The sequence below is a fragment of the Chrysemys picta genome, chromosome 1 (genome assembly GCF_011386835.1).
Source record: "Chrysemys picta bellii isolate R12L10 chromosome 1, ASM1138683v2, whole genome shotgun sequence".
NCBI lineage: Eukaryota > Metazoa > Chordata > Testudines > Emydidae > Chrysemys > Chrysemys picta.
This window is the reverse complement of record NC_088791.1, coordinates 309,256,112-309,272,267: the sequence shown is the minus strand read 5'-3', so window position 1 is coordinate 309,272,267 and position 16,156 is coordinate 309,256,112. Positions and strand designations below refer to the sequence as shown.

Here is a 16,156-nt window from a genome sequence, read left to right as displayed (position 1 = left end):
AAATTAAAAATGCTGCACACAATATTTTAAAATTCTGCAAATTTTATTTGTCAAAATAGCACTACATAATCATACCAGTTTCAATTATTTTGGTAATTTATTTCAAAATACTTGTCAGCAGGCATGTCTGTAACAATACAGACACAAACAAAAATTCCCCTGGGAGTAGAGAGTTAAAGAAACCCCTACCACAACCCAGTTCCTGCCCCCTTCCCTTCCCCACCCCCCCAGAGCCCAGCCAGCGGGCTAGACACTCACAACCTCTCCCTCACCAGAGCCCAGCCATGGTGCCTCACCCAGCAATACACTCAAGCCCTCTCCCCAGCCACGGCCCCCCCTTGACCAGATACCCGCACCGCCTCCTCCACGGAGCCCAGCCACAGGGCCCTCCAGCCAGATACCTGCACCTCCTCCCCCCAGAGCCCCGCCATGGAACCCCCCCTTGCCCAGACACCCACACACCCTCCCCCACAAAGCCCAGGGATCCAGAGAGAGAAACAGCCTCATGCTCGGCCCCAGGCTTGCACAGAATTTCCTGTGTGCCGCCTTCTCCTTCCCTCAGGGCATGCTGGGAACTGCAGCTGCCAGGAACCCTCTAGCTCCCTCTCCCTCCCACCAGCAGTGTCTTCTATGTGTGAGCTGGGCTCTGCTGAGTCCAGTGGCTCCTAGTGACAGCCCAGCAGCACTGCAGCTCATTTCTGTGGGGGGGAAAGAAATTCTGCACACACATTAATTTCTGCAAAATTCTGCATTGCGCAGTGCTGCACAATTCCCTCAGGAATAGAAGAAGCAACGTCTTGTAGTCAGACCTTGACTTGATTTGCCTGAATTTGCTCAGACATAAAGACTGTAGGCCTGAGTGGTCTACACTTAAAATTTAGGTTGACATAGCTACATTGTTCAAGGGTATGAAATGCCACACACCCTAGTGATATTGTATAGAATCTGGGAGACACTTTAGGATATTATCATAGAATCATAGACTTTAAGGTCAGAAGGGTCCATTATGATCGTCTCTAGTCTGACCTCCTGCACAATGCAGGCCACAGAATCTCACCCACCCACTCCTGTATCAAACCCCTAACCTATGTCTGAGCTATTGAAGTCCTCAAATCGTGGTTTAAAGACTTCAAGGTGCAGAGAATCCTCCAGCAAGTGACCCATACCCCATGCCGTAAAGGAAGGCAAAAAACCCCCAGGGCCTCTGCCAATCTGCCCTGGAGGAAAATTCCTTCCCGACCCCACATATGGCAATCAGCTAAACCCTGAGTATGTGGGCAAGACTTACCAGCCAGACGCCCAGGAAAGAATTCTCTGTAGTAACTCCGATCCCACCCCGTCTAACATCCCATCACAGGCTATTGGGCATATTTACCGCTAATAGTCAAAGATCAATTAATTGCCAAAATTAGGGTATCCCATCATACCATCCCCTCCATAAACTTATCAAGCTCAGTCTTGAAGCCAGATATGTCTTTTGCCCCTAGTGCTCCCCTTGGAATGCTGTTCTAGAACTTCACTCCTCTGATGGTTAGAAACCTTCATCTAATTTCAAGTCTAAACTTCCTGATGGCCAGTTTATAGCCATTTGTTCTTGTGTCCACATTGGTACTGAGCTTAAATATTTCCTCTCCCTCCCTGGTATGTATCCCTCTGATATATTTATTTAGAGCAAACATATCTCCCCTCAGCCTTCTTTTGGTTAGGCTAAACAAGCCAAGCTCTTTGAGTCTCCTTTCATAAGACAGGTTTTCCATTCCTTGAATCATCCTAGTAGCCCTTCTCTGTACCTGTTCCAGTTTGAATTCATCCTTCTTAAACATGGAAGACCAGAACTGCACACAGTATTCCAGATGAGGTCTCACCAGTGCCTTGTATAACGGTACTAATACCTCCTTATCTCTACTGGAAATACCCCGCCTGATGCATCCCAAGACCGCATTAGATTTTTTCATGGCCATATCACATTGGTGGCTCATAGTCCTCCTGTGATCAACCGATACTCCGAGGTCCTTCTCCTCCTCTGTTACTTCCAACTGATGCATCCTCAGCTTATAACAAAAATTCTTGTTATTAATCCCTAAATGCATGACCTTGCACTTTTCACTATTAAATTTTATCCTATTACTATTACTTCAGTTTACAAGGTCATCCAGATCTTCCTGTATGATATCCTGGTCCTTCTTTGTATTGGCAATACTTCCCAGCTTTGTGTCATCCGCATACTTTATTAGCACTTTCCCACTTTTTGTGCCAAGGTTAATAATAAAAAGATTGGTCCCAAAACTGATCCCTGAGGAACTCCACTAGTAACCTCCCTCCAGCCTGACAGTTCACCTTTCAGTATGATCCGTTGTAGTCTCCCATTTAACCAGTTCCTTATCCACCTTTCAATTTTCATATTGATCCCCATCTTTTCCAATTTAGCTAATAATTTCCCATGTGGAACTGTATCAAATGCCTTACTGAAATCGAGGTAAATTAGATCCACTGCGTTTCCTTTGTCTAAAAGATCTGTTACCTTCTCAAAGAAGGAGATCAGGTTGGTTTGGCACAATCTACCTTTTGTAAAACCATGTTGTATTTTGTCCCAATTACCATTGACCTCAATGTCCTTAACTACTTTCTCCTTCAGATTTTTTTCCAAGACCTTGCATACTACAGATGTCAAACTAACACTGTAGTTACCTGGATCACTTTTCCCCCCTTTCTTAAAAATAGGAACTATGTTAGCAATTCTCCAGTCCTACGCTACAACCCCTGAGTTTACAGATTCATTAAAAATTCTTGCGAATGGGCTTGCAATTTCATGTGCCAGTTCCTTTAATATTCTTGGATGAAGATTATCTGGCCCCCTCCGATTTAGTCCCATTAAGCTGTTCGAGTTTGGCTTCTACCTCGGATGTGGTAATATCTACCTCCATATCCTCATTCCCATTTGTCATCCTACCATTATCCCTAAGCGCCTCATTAGCCTCATTAAAGACTGAGGCAAAGTATTTGTTTAGATATTGGGCCACGCCTAGATTATCCTTAACCTCCACTCCATCCTCAGTGTTTAGTGGTCCCACTTCTTCTTTCTTTGTTTTCTTCTTATTTATATGGCTATAGAACCTTTTACTATTGGTTTTAATTCCCTTTGAAAGGTCCAACTCTACATGGCTTTTGGCCTTTCTCACTTTATCCCTACATGTTCTGACCTCAATAAGGTAGCTTTCCTTGCTAATCCCTCCCATATTCCACTCCTTGTAGGCTTTTTGCTTTATCACCTCTCTGAGATGCTTGCTCATCCAGCTTGGTCTACAACTCCTGCCTATGAATTTTTTTCCCCTTTCTTGGGATGCAAGCTTCTGATAGTTTCTGCAACTTTGACTTGAAGTAATTCCAGGCCTCCTCCGCCTTTAGATCCACAATTTCTTCAGTCAAATCCACTTCCCTAACTAATTCCCTTAATTTTTTTAAGTTAGCCCTTTTAAAATCAAAAACCCTAGTCACAGATCTATTTTTGTTTATCCTTCCATTTAGTTTGAACTGAATTAGCTCATGATTGCTCGAACCAAGGTTGTTCCCTACACCCATTTCTTCTATGGAGTCCTCACTACTCACCAAAACCAAATCTAAAATGGCATTCCCTCTTGTTGGTTCAGCAACTACTTGGTGAAGGAATCCATCCGCTATCACATCCAGGAAAATTTGAGCCCTATTATTATTACTAGCACTTGTCCTCCAGTCTATATCTGGGAAGTTAGTCTCAATTCCCATTAGTATTTACTTCATTATAAAGAGGTCTCTATCCATATCCAAATCAGATCCCAGTGGTCTATAGCACACCTCAAGCACTATCCCAGGGGAGGCTCTAGTAGCTTTCTTCTCCATGTGATTTTTACCCAGACAGACTGTCTTATCCATTCCATCACTTCTTATTTCTTTACAGTCTATCTCACCATTGATATACAATGCTACTCCACCACCTTTGCCTTTATTTCTGTCTTTCCTAAACAGCACACACCCTTCAATACCTGTACTCCAGTCATGACTACTATTCCACCATATTTCTGTTATCCATTCCCTATAATATCTGGTTTCACTTCCTGCATCAGTAACTCTAGTTCCTCCATTTTGTTACCTAGGCTCCTCGCATTGGTGTACAAACATCTTATTTTTTGCTGTTTGGCTTCACTCACATTCTTTACCCAATTAGGCACAGACATTCTACCACCAGTATCACCTATTAGACTGGTATCTACACTACCCTTCCTCCTTATGTCCATTCTCCTACCCATGGCTGTATCCTTTCTTACTTCGTTTTCTTCCCTCTCAATGTTAAAATCTGGCGTGGAGATTACCTGGACATCTCCCAACCATCTCCCCCAAATTCCTAGTTTCTTTAAACTTTCTCTCTTAATCAGTTGTGCCAGCCTCCACCCTAGAAGTCTATTTCCCTCCCTACTGAGGTGAAGTCCATCTCGAGAGAACAGTCCTCCATCCATGAATGCCTCCCAATGGCCATACATCCCAAAGCCCTCCTTATAGCACCACTGCCTGAGCCATCAGTTGATTGTCATAATCTTGTCACACCTTGTTGCCCTTCTCTAGGAACAGGCAGAATCCCACGGAAGATAACCTGAGCCTCTATTTCCTTAAGCGTCTTTCCCAGCCTGGCATAGTCTACTTTGATACATTCCAGCGAGAATCTAGCTGTATCATTTGTTCCCACATGACGGACAATCAATGGATTTTTTTCCCCGCTCCCGTTAGGATCCTCTTCAGCCTCAGGTCCATGTCCTGTATCTTAGCACCCAGCAGACAGCACACCCTTCTGTTCTCTGGATCAGCTCTGGTTACAGGCCTGTCTATTCTTCTCAGTAAGGAATCCCCAATCACATAGACCTGCCTTTTCCTGGTGATGGTGCGATTCTCTGGTCTATCCCCTGTTCCCTCTGGCTGCAAGTCCTCTCAATTCCTATTCTCCCTTGCAATCCTCTGCAACCCATCCCATATCCTCCTGGGGCTCATATTTGGTGGTGTTATCTCCATTGACTCTTCCCCTCTTCCTATAGGACTAGCTACTCTTCTCTTCTTCCTTGCCCTCTCACCTTCAGTGGTCACCTACTGTGCCCCTTCTTCATTTTCCAACTCCGCAAACCTGTTCCTGAGCTCTATTTCTCCTTCACTAGCCCGTCTTTTCCTCTGCCTGGTTCTCTTAGTCACATGCTTCCACTGTCCACTTTCCTCACCCAGCAGTCCCCCTCAGAGTTCTTTGGTCCTGCTTCCATCTGCAAGTCTGAGCTTTTCCCTTCAGCCTCCTCATGTTTTTGCTCCATCATCTGCTCGAATCCCCTTCTAAACTCAACCAGAGTTTCCACCTGCATCTCCAATCCTCTATCTTTTCTTCCATCAGCTCTATCAGGCGGCACTTCATGCAGACAAAACTCTTTTCAGGTATCCCCTCCAGGATCATGTACATGCTGCAGCTTCCACATCCAGTCATCTTCATTGTGTCTTCCACTGCTTGGGTCACTACCACTGCTGCCTCTGTATCTGTCATAGCCTTCCCCTCTAAATCCTGTTTAGTCCGGGAAACACAAACTAAACCAAAACACCACTACCCACAGCAAAAAAAAAAAAAAAATAAAAAAAAATAAAAAAAAAAACCCAACGAGCACCAAAACACTGCCAGAACACCACACACTCCCTTCACTAACCTGTCTGTTCCTCTGCCTGCCTCGCTTAGTCTCCCCTTGCAAACTCCCCTTGCAAACTCCCACTCAAACTCCCCTGTTTACAGCTCTGTTTGCAGACTCCTGTGCTGCTGCAGCTGTCTGTGAATACCAATGTTGTAAAATTGCAATGAGTTGTGCCAGATATGCCATGTAAGTTATCTGCGAAAATGTTATAATTTGCCAAGTCTGATAATCTTGTTTTTATGTGTGTATCACCTTTGTATTATGAGTTATAGATATGTAGGGCATATCTGTATTTCTAAACTTGTGCTGTGTCTCTGGGTGACACCCTCAGACAGAATGGCATCAGCACTGAGCCAGCTTGATGGCCCACCAAGGGCCATCAACTATATAATGAACCCATTGAAAGGAACCAGCAACTACACCTTATAACTCAGCAAGGCATGTAAGGGCATGCCTATGGACAGAACTCTAAGGTTTTTCCATACCATGTGCTAGACAGCTTGTGTTTGGAACAAAGGAAGTACAAGCCACAAGGCAAAAGGAATATATAATGCAGCTGCATCATCTCCATTTTGTCTTCAGTCCCGCTTCTTACCTCTGGAGGAACTTTGCTACAAACTGGAGCTCTGAACAAAGGACTGAATGACGTCTCCAAGCTGTGAATGTATTCCAGAGGGACTTTCAAGCCAGAAAACTCACCAATACTGCTAGGAACCTGATATATGGACTTTGAAGTCTTTGTATGTATGTGACTGCTTTACCATGTGACATCTCTCTTCTTGTTCTTTCTTTTTTCTTTATAATAAACCTTTAGTTTTAGACACTAAAGGATTGGCTGGCAGCATGGTATTTTGGGTAAGATCCAACCTAATATTGACCTGGCAATGTGGCTGACCCTTTGGGATCAGAAGAACATTTTGTATAGTGAACAGAGTTTTAAAACAACTTCTCACTATACTGGACTTAGCTGCTGATTGGGAGCCAGAGAACTGGAATGCAATAAGGAAGCTGTGTGATTTTTGTTGTTGTTGTTGTTGCTTGATAACCAGTGTGGGGGATCAGAAGCACAGTTTATGATTGGTTGGGGAGTTTAACTTCAGTGTTACTCACCAGCCTTGGGAGTATCTGCTCTCCCTTTTGCAGCCTGCCCTGACCTTGGCATTTCCAGTGAGGGCTGCCCTAGGCACCACTGGGTCACAACCCCATAGAGATGTAGCTGTGCCAATCTAACCCCCAATGTGGCCACAGGTAGGTCAATGGGAAAATGCTTCTGTCAACCTAGTTACCGTCGTTGGGAGGTGGAGTTCCTAGAGCGACATAAAAACCTCTTCCATCGGTATAGGCAGAGTCTACACTACAGGATTATGCCAATATAGCTACAACACCATAGCTATGCCGGCATAGCCTCTATAGCATAGACATTGCCTCAGTTAAACTAAGGCCTTGGCTACACTTGCAAGTTACTGCGCTGTAAAGCCCCTCCCCGTCCACACTGGCAGGGCACTCCCTGAGTACACCGCTGCAGGTACTCCACCTCCTCGAGAAGCATAAGCGATACAGCGGCGTGGCTACAACTCTCCCCTGTGAGTGTGTACCAGGAATCAACCTGCAGCGCTGTACTGATCACCTTGTCAAGTGGCCAATCCTGTCCATTGTTGTGACAGGCTGCAGGAATGCGGAAGTGCCGGTTTCAAAGCTCTACCACAGAGAAAAAGCAAATAGTTTGATGTTTGCTTTGAGTGAGTGAATGAATGAGCAGGGGGCCGGGAGTTTGGAACTTGCAAAATAGAGTGCTGACATGCTCCAAAAAGCACTCTCTCTCCCCCCACACTCCCTGTCACAATCCACCCCACCCCACCCATTTTGAAAAGCACGTTGCAGCCACATGAATGCTGGGATAGCTGCCCATAATGCACCGCTCCCAACACAGCTGCAAATGTTGCAAGTGTGGCCACGCCACTGCGCTGGCAGCTGTCAGTGTGGACAGACTGCAGCGCTTTTCCCTACTCAGCTGTACGAAGACAGGTTTACCTCACAGCGCTGTACAGCTGCAAGTGTAGCCAAGGCCTAAGATTACTTTACACCACGTGGCAGTGTAAAGGGGCCCTAAAGTGGGCACAAAGTACATTTTAAGTTTACACTAAGGCCCTTTTACACTGTCAGATCTCTGTAAAGTGGCCTTAGTGCTTTTCTACACACACAAGGGGTACAACTTCCCTTAGGCTACATCTACAGTACAGCACTTACATCGGTGCAGCTGCAATGCTGTGCCACTTGTGGTGGAGACACTCTAAGCCGATAGGAGAGAACTCTCCTGTCGGCTTAATAACTCCTGCCTCCGCGAGAGGCAGTAGCTATGTCCCGCTGACATAGCGCTATCTACACCAGTGCTTAGGTCAGTATAATTTACGTCTCTCAAGGGTGTGGATTATTCACACCCCTGAGCGCCGTAAGTTATACCGAAATAACCTGTAGTGCAGACAAGGCTTTTGGACAGTTATATTGGTAGAAAAATGCTTTATACCACTATAGCTACTCCTCTGAGGGAAGGGGAATAAGTTACACCAGTACGAGGCACCTTTTATCCTGGTATTACTGCATCCATGGTAGAGGTTGTACTGGTACACCTATTTCAGTAAAAAAAATCACATCCCTAAGTGACATAGTTACACCAGTGCAAAGACCTGGCCTTTCCAGACCCTGTTTTTCTATTTACCCTGAAGAGTCAACATTTGCAGGCACTTAGGCCCAGATCCTCAAAGGTGTCTACACCAGCATTTTTGTCGGCAAAACTTTGTCAGTCAGGGGTGTGAAAAAAACAGACCCCTGACTGACATAAGTTTCACCGACAGAAGTACCGGTGTTGACAGCGTTATGTCAGCGGGAGACACTCTCCTGCCAACATAGCTACCACTGCTCATTAGGGATGGTTTAATTATGCCAGCAGGATAGAGCAGCTACATGAAAGACCTTACAGCAGCACAGCTGCAGGTCGGTAGTGTAGACATAGCCTCACTTCGGCTGAAATCAATGGGAGTTGTGTGTGTAAACATCTTTAAGGCTCTAGACCTTAGCAGCTGATTCACTCCTGCTTTGCACCTTCTGTAGTGATTTACAGTCCAAAGTGATTAGCATTTTGCACCCACTTTGCACCTGGTGTAGAAGACCAGGTAAATTAATGTAATGTTCATGAATCTCATTTGCAGTAGGAACATTTTCTAACCAGAGCAATTACCAGTGCGAAAAGTGGAGCAGGGGGAAGCATAGTAATTATTCAACCGTTCTTACCCTTTTTAGCTTGCGTATAAAGAGCGTTAATAGGAGCCAGAAGAGCGTAGCAGCCACACAGGTACATGTCAGAGTTATTAGCTCCAGGTTTGATCTCTCTGATGTTCCTGGGGAAATGAAGTAACAAACATTTTATAGAACTACACTCCGAACAGCAGACTTTGCTTTCCCTGGGCATTTAAACTGTATCTGAAGAACATATCAGTAACAACCAACTTCCTTTCCAGGGATGTTAATGGCTCTCAGAACCTAGAAAAATTCACCCCCTGGACAAAACCCACTGCAATACACACACTGAAATTAAACTCTAGACACCCTTGCTGGAGAGCTTGCTAGCGCAGAGCTCAATCCTTTTTGGGGGTTTGGGAGATAGCGTAGGACAGGCAGCAAAATGCTAAGAGGTGGCTCACTTGCCTGTGACATTAGAGATGTGATGATGGAGTACCTGTTTTTCAAGAAACTGGTTGCTGTGCTCTCTATTCCCACTGCAGGGAGGAGAGCTTAGCAGCATTGCCCCAGCTATGACCAGCCTCGGCCCTCAGTGGTTCCTGTACTGCCTCTTGTGTGACTCCCACGGACATCAGTGGTGCGGGGTCAGATCCCACATATGCCTTCCCAAGCAGCACCCCCTCTATACCATGTGACGGCTGGCAGGGTCACACCCTTAGGGTAGGTCTGCGCTGCAGTTAGACACCCACAGCTGGCCCTTGCCAGCTGACTCAGGCTCAGAGGGCTCAGGCTGTTGGTCTGTTTCATTGCTGTATCGACTTCCGGGCTTGGGCTGAAGCCCGGGCTCTAGGACTCCTGGGAGTGGGAGGGCCCCGGAGCTCAGGCTCCAGCCTGAGCCTGGAAGTCTATACTGCAATGAAACAGCCCGGCAGCCCGAGTCAGCTGGCATGGGCCAGCCGCAGGTTTTTATTTGCAGTGTAGACATACCCATAGTGAGCGTAGGGAGAGTTGATCAAAATCAATGCAGAAATTACAAATGAGAAAAACGGGAGCAGGAAGAAAATATTAAAACTACTAAATCTGGAAAATATTCAATCTCCTGCTGGTGCTTAAAAAATATCCAGAATAAAATTTCATTTCATACTGTTTCTTCGGGTCTCATAAAATGTCTTCACAGCAGAATGTTTTGCAAATGCTGTGATCATGTCACAATGATACGCTCCCTTATTGGTAGTAAATGCAAAAACCCACGCTCCGTCCCTTATTGTGATACTCACACAATTCAGACTCAAGTGCACAGCTTTCAGACGGAGAGAGAGGGGACATGGCACAGCAGTTATGAGCATGATTTCACCATTTTTAGTTGGCCACACTTGCAGCAGTTTTGAAATTTGGCACCATATCTGACAATTGAAAGAAGGAGTGATGTCTCACTGGTGGGCTGATAGGGTAACTAAGGGGTATGTGGTGCCTAGTTTTAAACAAGTCTGCAGAGCTTTGTTCAGTGTTTGAATTGTTTTCTGCAGCGGTGACAAGTCTGCCATGCAGGAATTGTGAAGGTGATAATCAGATTCCTGCTCATGTCCAATATTTAAAAGACTCCTCAGGCATGTCCCTATTGGAGCTATGAGAGTAAGTTCTAGCAAAATAAAAAATATGAATACAACTACAAATTGAGATTCAAGGCATTTATTTTTCCAAACCCTGGGATGTGATTAATCTCTCTCAGGTGTGAGTACTTAAAAAAAGCAACTCAATTTCAAATACAATGCAAATGATGCTTTCCTTTATAATGTTATTATGACAAATGTGCTTTGAGCTGCAGACTATTTGTCCTTTAACATAATACAGGACCTTCTCCAGACTGTGTATTTACACATCCATATTCTTGTTTATCCTGTGAACGTGACTCAGTGCTTGTGCAAGTTACAAGGAATAGTTTCTGACATTTATTCAGCAGCAGCTGGAGGGGAAAGAGTGTCTGTCACTATTCCTTAACACAGCAAAGAGTCCTGTGGGTATTCACCCATGAAAGTTCATGCTCCAATACGCCTGTTAGTCTATAAGGTGCCACAGGACTCTTTGCTGCTTTTACAGATCCAGACTAACACGGTTACCCCTTTGATTCCTTAACACAGAAATCACGGCACCCACAAGCTGAAGTGGAACGCAGCAGCTTTTTCACCGCTACAGTATGCTATGCAATTGTTAAGAAGTGACGTGAAGGAGGATAGTGTATCCATTTGAAACTGCAAGGACAATTTAGGTCAGTAGAACATCCTTATCTAAGCTGGGATTCATCTCAATTGGCAGATTTAAGAACCCTACTCTTGTGAAGAAGTCACAGCCTCTGTAGCGAACGCAGGTAGTTAGGACGTCAGTTTCACTTCTCATCCTGACGATTTTCTCTTTCGTCTGTGAGGCAGCACATCCATGAGTGCAGTATGGTGCATGCCACGCTGTGTCCCTGGTTCAGCACTGAACCAGAAACACCAGTACCATTTCCAGCAGCTCCCAAGGCTTTTCCATCCAAGCACTGATCTGATCTGACCTAGCCCTGCTTAGCTTGGGCAGTCTGAGACACAGCCCAAGGCAGCATGGAAGCAGACTAATAACCGCCCACCATACACTCAGAAAGACTATCTATTTCATAGCCACACAAACAAAATATTAGAGTCTGTTTTCTAACCATGGGCTAGTTTCACCTCCCATTATAGTTAGGGAAAACATTCCCATTGACTGCAGTGAGTGTTGGATTGGGCCCCTATGCACAAGCTACTATAACGTGTTTGTCAATATAAAAAACGTACAAGTAAGCAGCAAACTATTGTCATGAGTTCAGACCAGCTGAATAATGTCTAGCACAACTAATAGTTCCTTTGTCATATCTCTGAGAGTCATATGAAGCTGTTCAGAGGCAGCTTTAAACCAAGCTACATTATTGTTTGTTTATTTGGGTGGAAGCCTGAATTTAACGGGGTATAAATTATAAAACTATCTCCTTCTTTTACACCTATCCCCCTTCTTACATCATCCTACCCCTTCATAAACTAGCTACTTAACTGAGACACACCCCTTTGCAGTGTGCATAATACCTACAGAGCCAAACTTCAATGAGAGGGCTTTATTAAACGGTTCTCCAACTGGAGGTCTGAGCAGTGTGACAAGTGGCTGAACTGACCCCTAAGTATCAGAGGTGTAGCCGTGTTAGTCTGAATCTGTAAAAAGCAACAGAGGGTCCTGTGGCACCTTTAAGACTAACAGAAGTATTGGGAGCATAAGCTTTCGTGGGTAAGAACCTCACTTCTTCAGATGCAATACTTCTGTTAGTCTTAAAGGTGCCACAGGACCCTCTGACCCTTACGTGTAAGCTGCAATAAATAACTTGCACTCACTCCTTCCACAGCAAACAGTCACAGAAAATCTTCTGCATCATTTAAAAGGATCGTTTTGTCCAGGTGTAGGTGCCTCACTCTGATTTGCTATTTGTACTCATTCTATTATTTCCCATTCAGTTCTTAAGCTGAAGGTGATTTGATGGCTTACGGTGACGTTTTTATGGCTACATGTCTTCCACAGACTGTCCTACATGTGTGGCTTCCAAACTAAACAAGGACTGTGATTATTTAAAGAACGCTCTTGGATTCCGCAGTCCATTCTTCCCTTTCTGATACAAAAATAACACATTGTATTATCTGTAAGTATAAGAACTTTTTTTCAAAGGAAATAAAAAGAGCAGACAGTTTCCTTCCTGGTTATTTTGCAAACCACTTTTCCAGCCTGTTAAACATAGCCATGGACACGAGGCACTTGCCCGGCTTTCTTTCATATGCTCTACTGTACTTGGCGAGCTACTGTATGCAGATCAAAAATGTCAGTATTTTCTGTAACACCAGCAGAAATTGTACACTATGCATTTTCGAGAATGCAGTAAAAACTAGAGTTGAGCCCAGACTCAAACCTCCGAGCCAAAGTTGTGTGAGTGGCTACAATTCCATGTCCCTCGAAAGAGGAACAGTCATTCAGGAGATGATGAGCTGCTTGGGGATGATGGCAGGGATCACTCTTCATTTGACCATTGTCCCCTTGCTGAGACCACAGAGATTTCACGAGGGTGGGAGAGACAGGGTGAGGATGTGTTCTCCCTGAGCATGGTTTTTTTGGGGAGGGAGTGGGGCTGATTAAATGATTTGTCTCTTTCCTTTTCCAGACATCAGTGCTGGGGCGTCTTTAACTCACTGGACCCCACTTTTATTTGGCTAAAGCTTTTTATCAGAACCATCCAAAAGCGCTCTATCATCCATGAAGGACACCTATCCAGACAGGAATCCACTATCCTCCCTGTCTCCCCTGGGTCAGGCAACAAGGAGACACTGCTTCCCCAGAAACTAGCCCATAAAATGTTATCAGTAAATAACAAAATACAATTGCATTCATAATCAATTCAAGGTAATATTACATTGTCCAGACTAATTAGCTAATCTGCTGGGTGTGTTAAACTGCAAGCACTCTAAGATGAGTCATTTTTTTTTAGAATGCCCACACAAATTTAAAATTACTCCCCAAAACATAGCAAGCGACAAGTCCCTATGTAGCCCTGCTCATATATACACATTGATACCTCTGACCTTTACAGCGATGAACTTGCCAATGTGCCAAAAAAGCCAAAGAACTTGCAACTAGAACATGTCAATCCTGATTTCTTTATCACATTGTATGTGTTGTGGCAGTACCCAGACAAACAGGAATGGGATTCTATTGTACTACAAGCTGTACGAAAACACAGGGAGACAGTCTTTGCCTGGAGGAGCTATTCATATTTTGCCTAATTAAAATGTCTCCTATGAAGAGAGATTGAAAAGCTTGGGACTGTTGAGTTGAGAAAAGAGGTTGTGTCAAAAGTGCACACAATAATTAATGGTACGGGGGACATTCAATGAAGTTGAAAAATGACACGTTTAAATCTGATAAAATAAAATACTTGTTCACGCAATGCACAATTAGCCTGTGGAACTCATTGCCACAAGGCACCATCGAGGCCAAGAGAATTAAAAAAAAAGAAGACTGGACGGTCACATGAATAGCATGAGTATCCTCAGGAGGAGTAACAATAACAACCCCTAGCTCCTATAGTAAATACCTTTGAAAGATGTATTTGTTTACTGGAAAACTCTTCTGGTTGGACATAGCAGCCCACTTTATATTAAAACCAAGAAAAGGAAAATATCAAAAATGTCTCTTTCCAGCTTATAGTAGCCTGAAGTGAGAAAATGAATGGGTTGGGTTTTTTATTACACTACATTTACATTTATCTTCTTCCCTGACCCTCTCTTTGTTGGATTGAAGCAATTCTTCTTCTGAGGTCAGTATAAACACATTATGAGTTAGCATTTCCCATTGGCTTCCTTTCCAACCTGGTGCATTCCCCCTGCTAAGACTTCCTTCAAACTGCTGTAGTCAGAAATCACACATGATCAACAAGCCCCTTACCTGCCTTCCTAGTCAGAGCAAGAACTCCACTTATAAGCCGCTTAGAGAAAATAAGAGGGGAAAAGAGGAAAAGTAGATCAAATAGAGAATAAGAACTTGGAGCGATTTTTGTCTTGTTTCCATCTACTGCAATGCTTTACCTTGTACAGTGACATAAGCGGCACTCTCCACAGATCCTTTTAGGTTGGTGGCTATACACCGGTAAAGTCCTTCATCCTCCTCTTGGACTCTTTCGATAAACAGCATTTTGCTTCCTGGCGCTAAAATTATTCCTGTGGAGTGAAAGATCTTTACATGAGTGGGACGTGGCATATAAACAAAGACAACTCTTTCTGTAAAACAATCCTCTTCTGATGATTAGGGATGACCCAGACATTACATAACACCCTAGGGGGTGGATGGGTCCTTAATTCTGCATGTTGGTTTCAGAGTTACAAAGTGGTCACAGGTTCTGAGGCGCTGGTGGAAACTGGTGTTTATACAGCACTTACATTAGTAAGAAGGCTCCTTCGATGGCGATGCTCTTGAAAGTGCTTTATTTCTGGGTACTTGTGGCACCTTAGAGACTAACAAATTTATTAGAGCATAAGCTTTCGTGGACTACAGCCCACTTCTTCGGATGCATATAGAATGGACTTATGCAAGGCATAAGTCATTATGTCATTATGCAAGGCACTGCATTTAGCCGTATGGAGTGGAAATCCATCAACCTCATGAAAAAACTCGTACAGATACAGAGTCCATTCTATATGCATCCGAAGAAGTGGGCTGTAGTCCACGAAAGCTTATGCTCTAATAAATTTGTTAGTCTCTAAGGTGCCACAAATACTCCTGTTCTTCTTTTTGCAGATACAGACTAACACGGCTGCTACTCTGAAACCTGTTATTTCTGGGTGTAATGCTTAGTACTGGACTTAAACCTCAATCCAGGCAAACACTTAAATGTGCTTAACTTTAAACACACAGGTAGTCGTCCCACTGAAGTCAATGGGAGTATTCACGTTGGTCCCATTGTAACCAATGTGCTCAGTACTAAGTGTTTGCCGGATTGGGTCCTATATCTGGTTTGGTGTCTTATTGCTGCAAGAGCATACTGTGGTCTGGGGATTATTATTGGTAAACGTTCTACGTTTTTTCCAGTTGCTTACGTTCCTTACAAAATAATTAGAGATGGCCAAAGCCAGAAGCTTGAACACAAACCTCCTTGGATTTTGCTACAAGGGACTGGGGATTGGATTCTAATTTCTGTAGTCAAATCTTGGTTACAGATCAGATGTAAAACCAATAGAGCCCTATTTTCCAGTTCTGGTTAGGATATGGCTGAAATCTCATTACATTTCCCCATCCGAGATTCCTACCAAATGGGGCTGAAGTCTCCCAAGAATGGTTTGCATGATTTTGGTGCCATTTTAGCTGAACATTTAGCCTCAACTGAGCCTTGAACCCAAACCCCAATGCAATGATAATCCAGCTCTACACTGCCCCCTCCCCCAGCTCTTTTCTAGTTATGGCAAGAAAAGCAAATCCAAATTCAACACAATAACAGCTCCTGGATTTCTCATAATAGGATGTAATGCGACATGACAAATGGACCCCCCTATTACAGGCAGATGAATTCCAATTCTGCTCTGGTATCCCAATACCAGATCTGTCCAGTGGTTAGGGTGCTAGCCTTGGGAGACCCATGCTCAAATTTCTTGCTCTCCCATGGATTTTCTGTGTGACCATGGGCAAAAGTAACT

General features: G+C 44.1%; 1 protein-coding gene across 6 annotated transcripts in view; it reads right to left on the bottom strand.

Moving 5' to 3' along the window:
• Positions 1-16,156, bottom strand: part of FLT1 (fms related receptor tyrosine kinase 1) — a 147,973-nt gene that overhangs the window by 33,411 nt on the left and 98,406 nt on the right. For all 6 annotated transcript variants that reach the window (XM_065581379.1, XM_008167458.4, XM_042842844.2 and 3 more), the window contains 2 exons: positions 14,555-14,686; positions 8,976-9,082 (listed from right to left, as the gene is read on the bottom strand). In XM_065581379.1, coding sequence (XP_065437451.1) covers positions 8,976-9,082; positions 14,555-14,686 — 239 coding nt within the window. The remainder of the gene's footprint in view (positions 1-8,975; positions 9,083-14,554; positions 14,687-16,156) is intronic.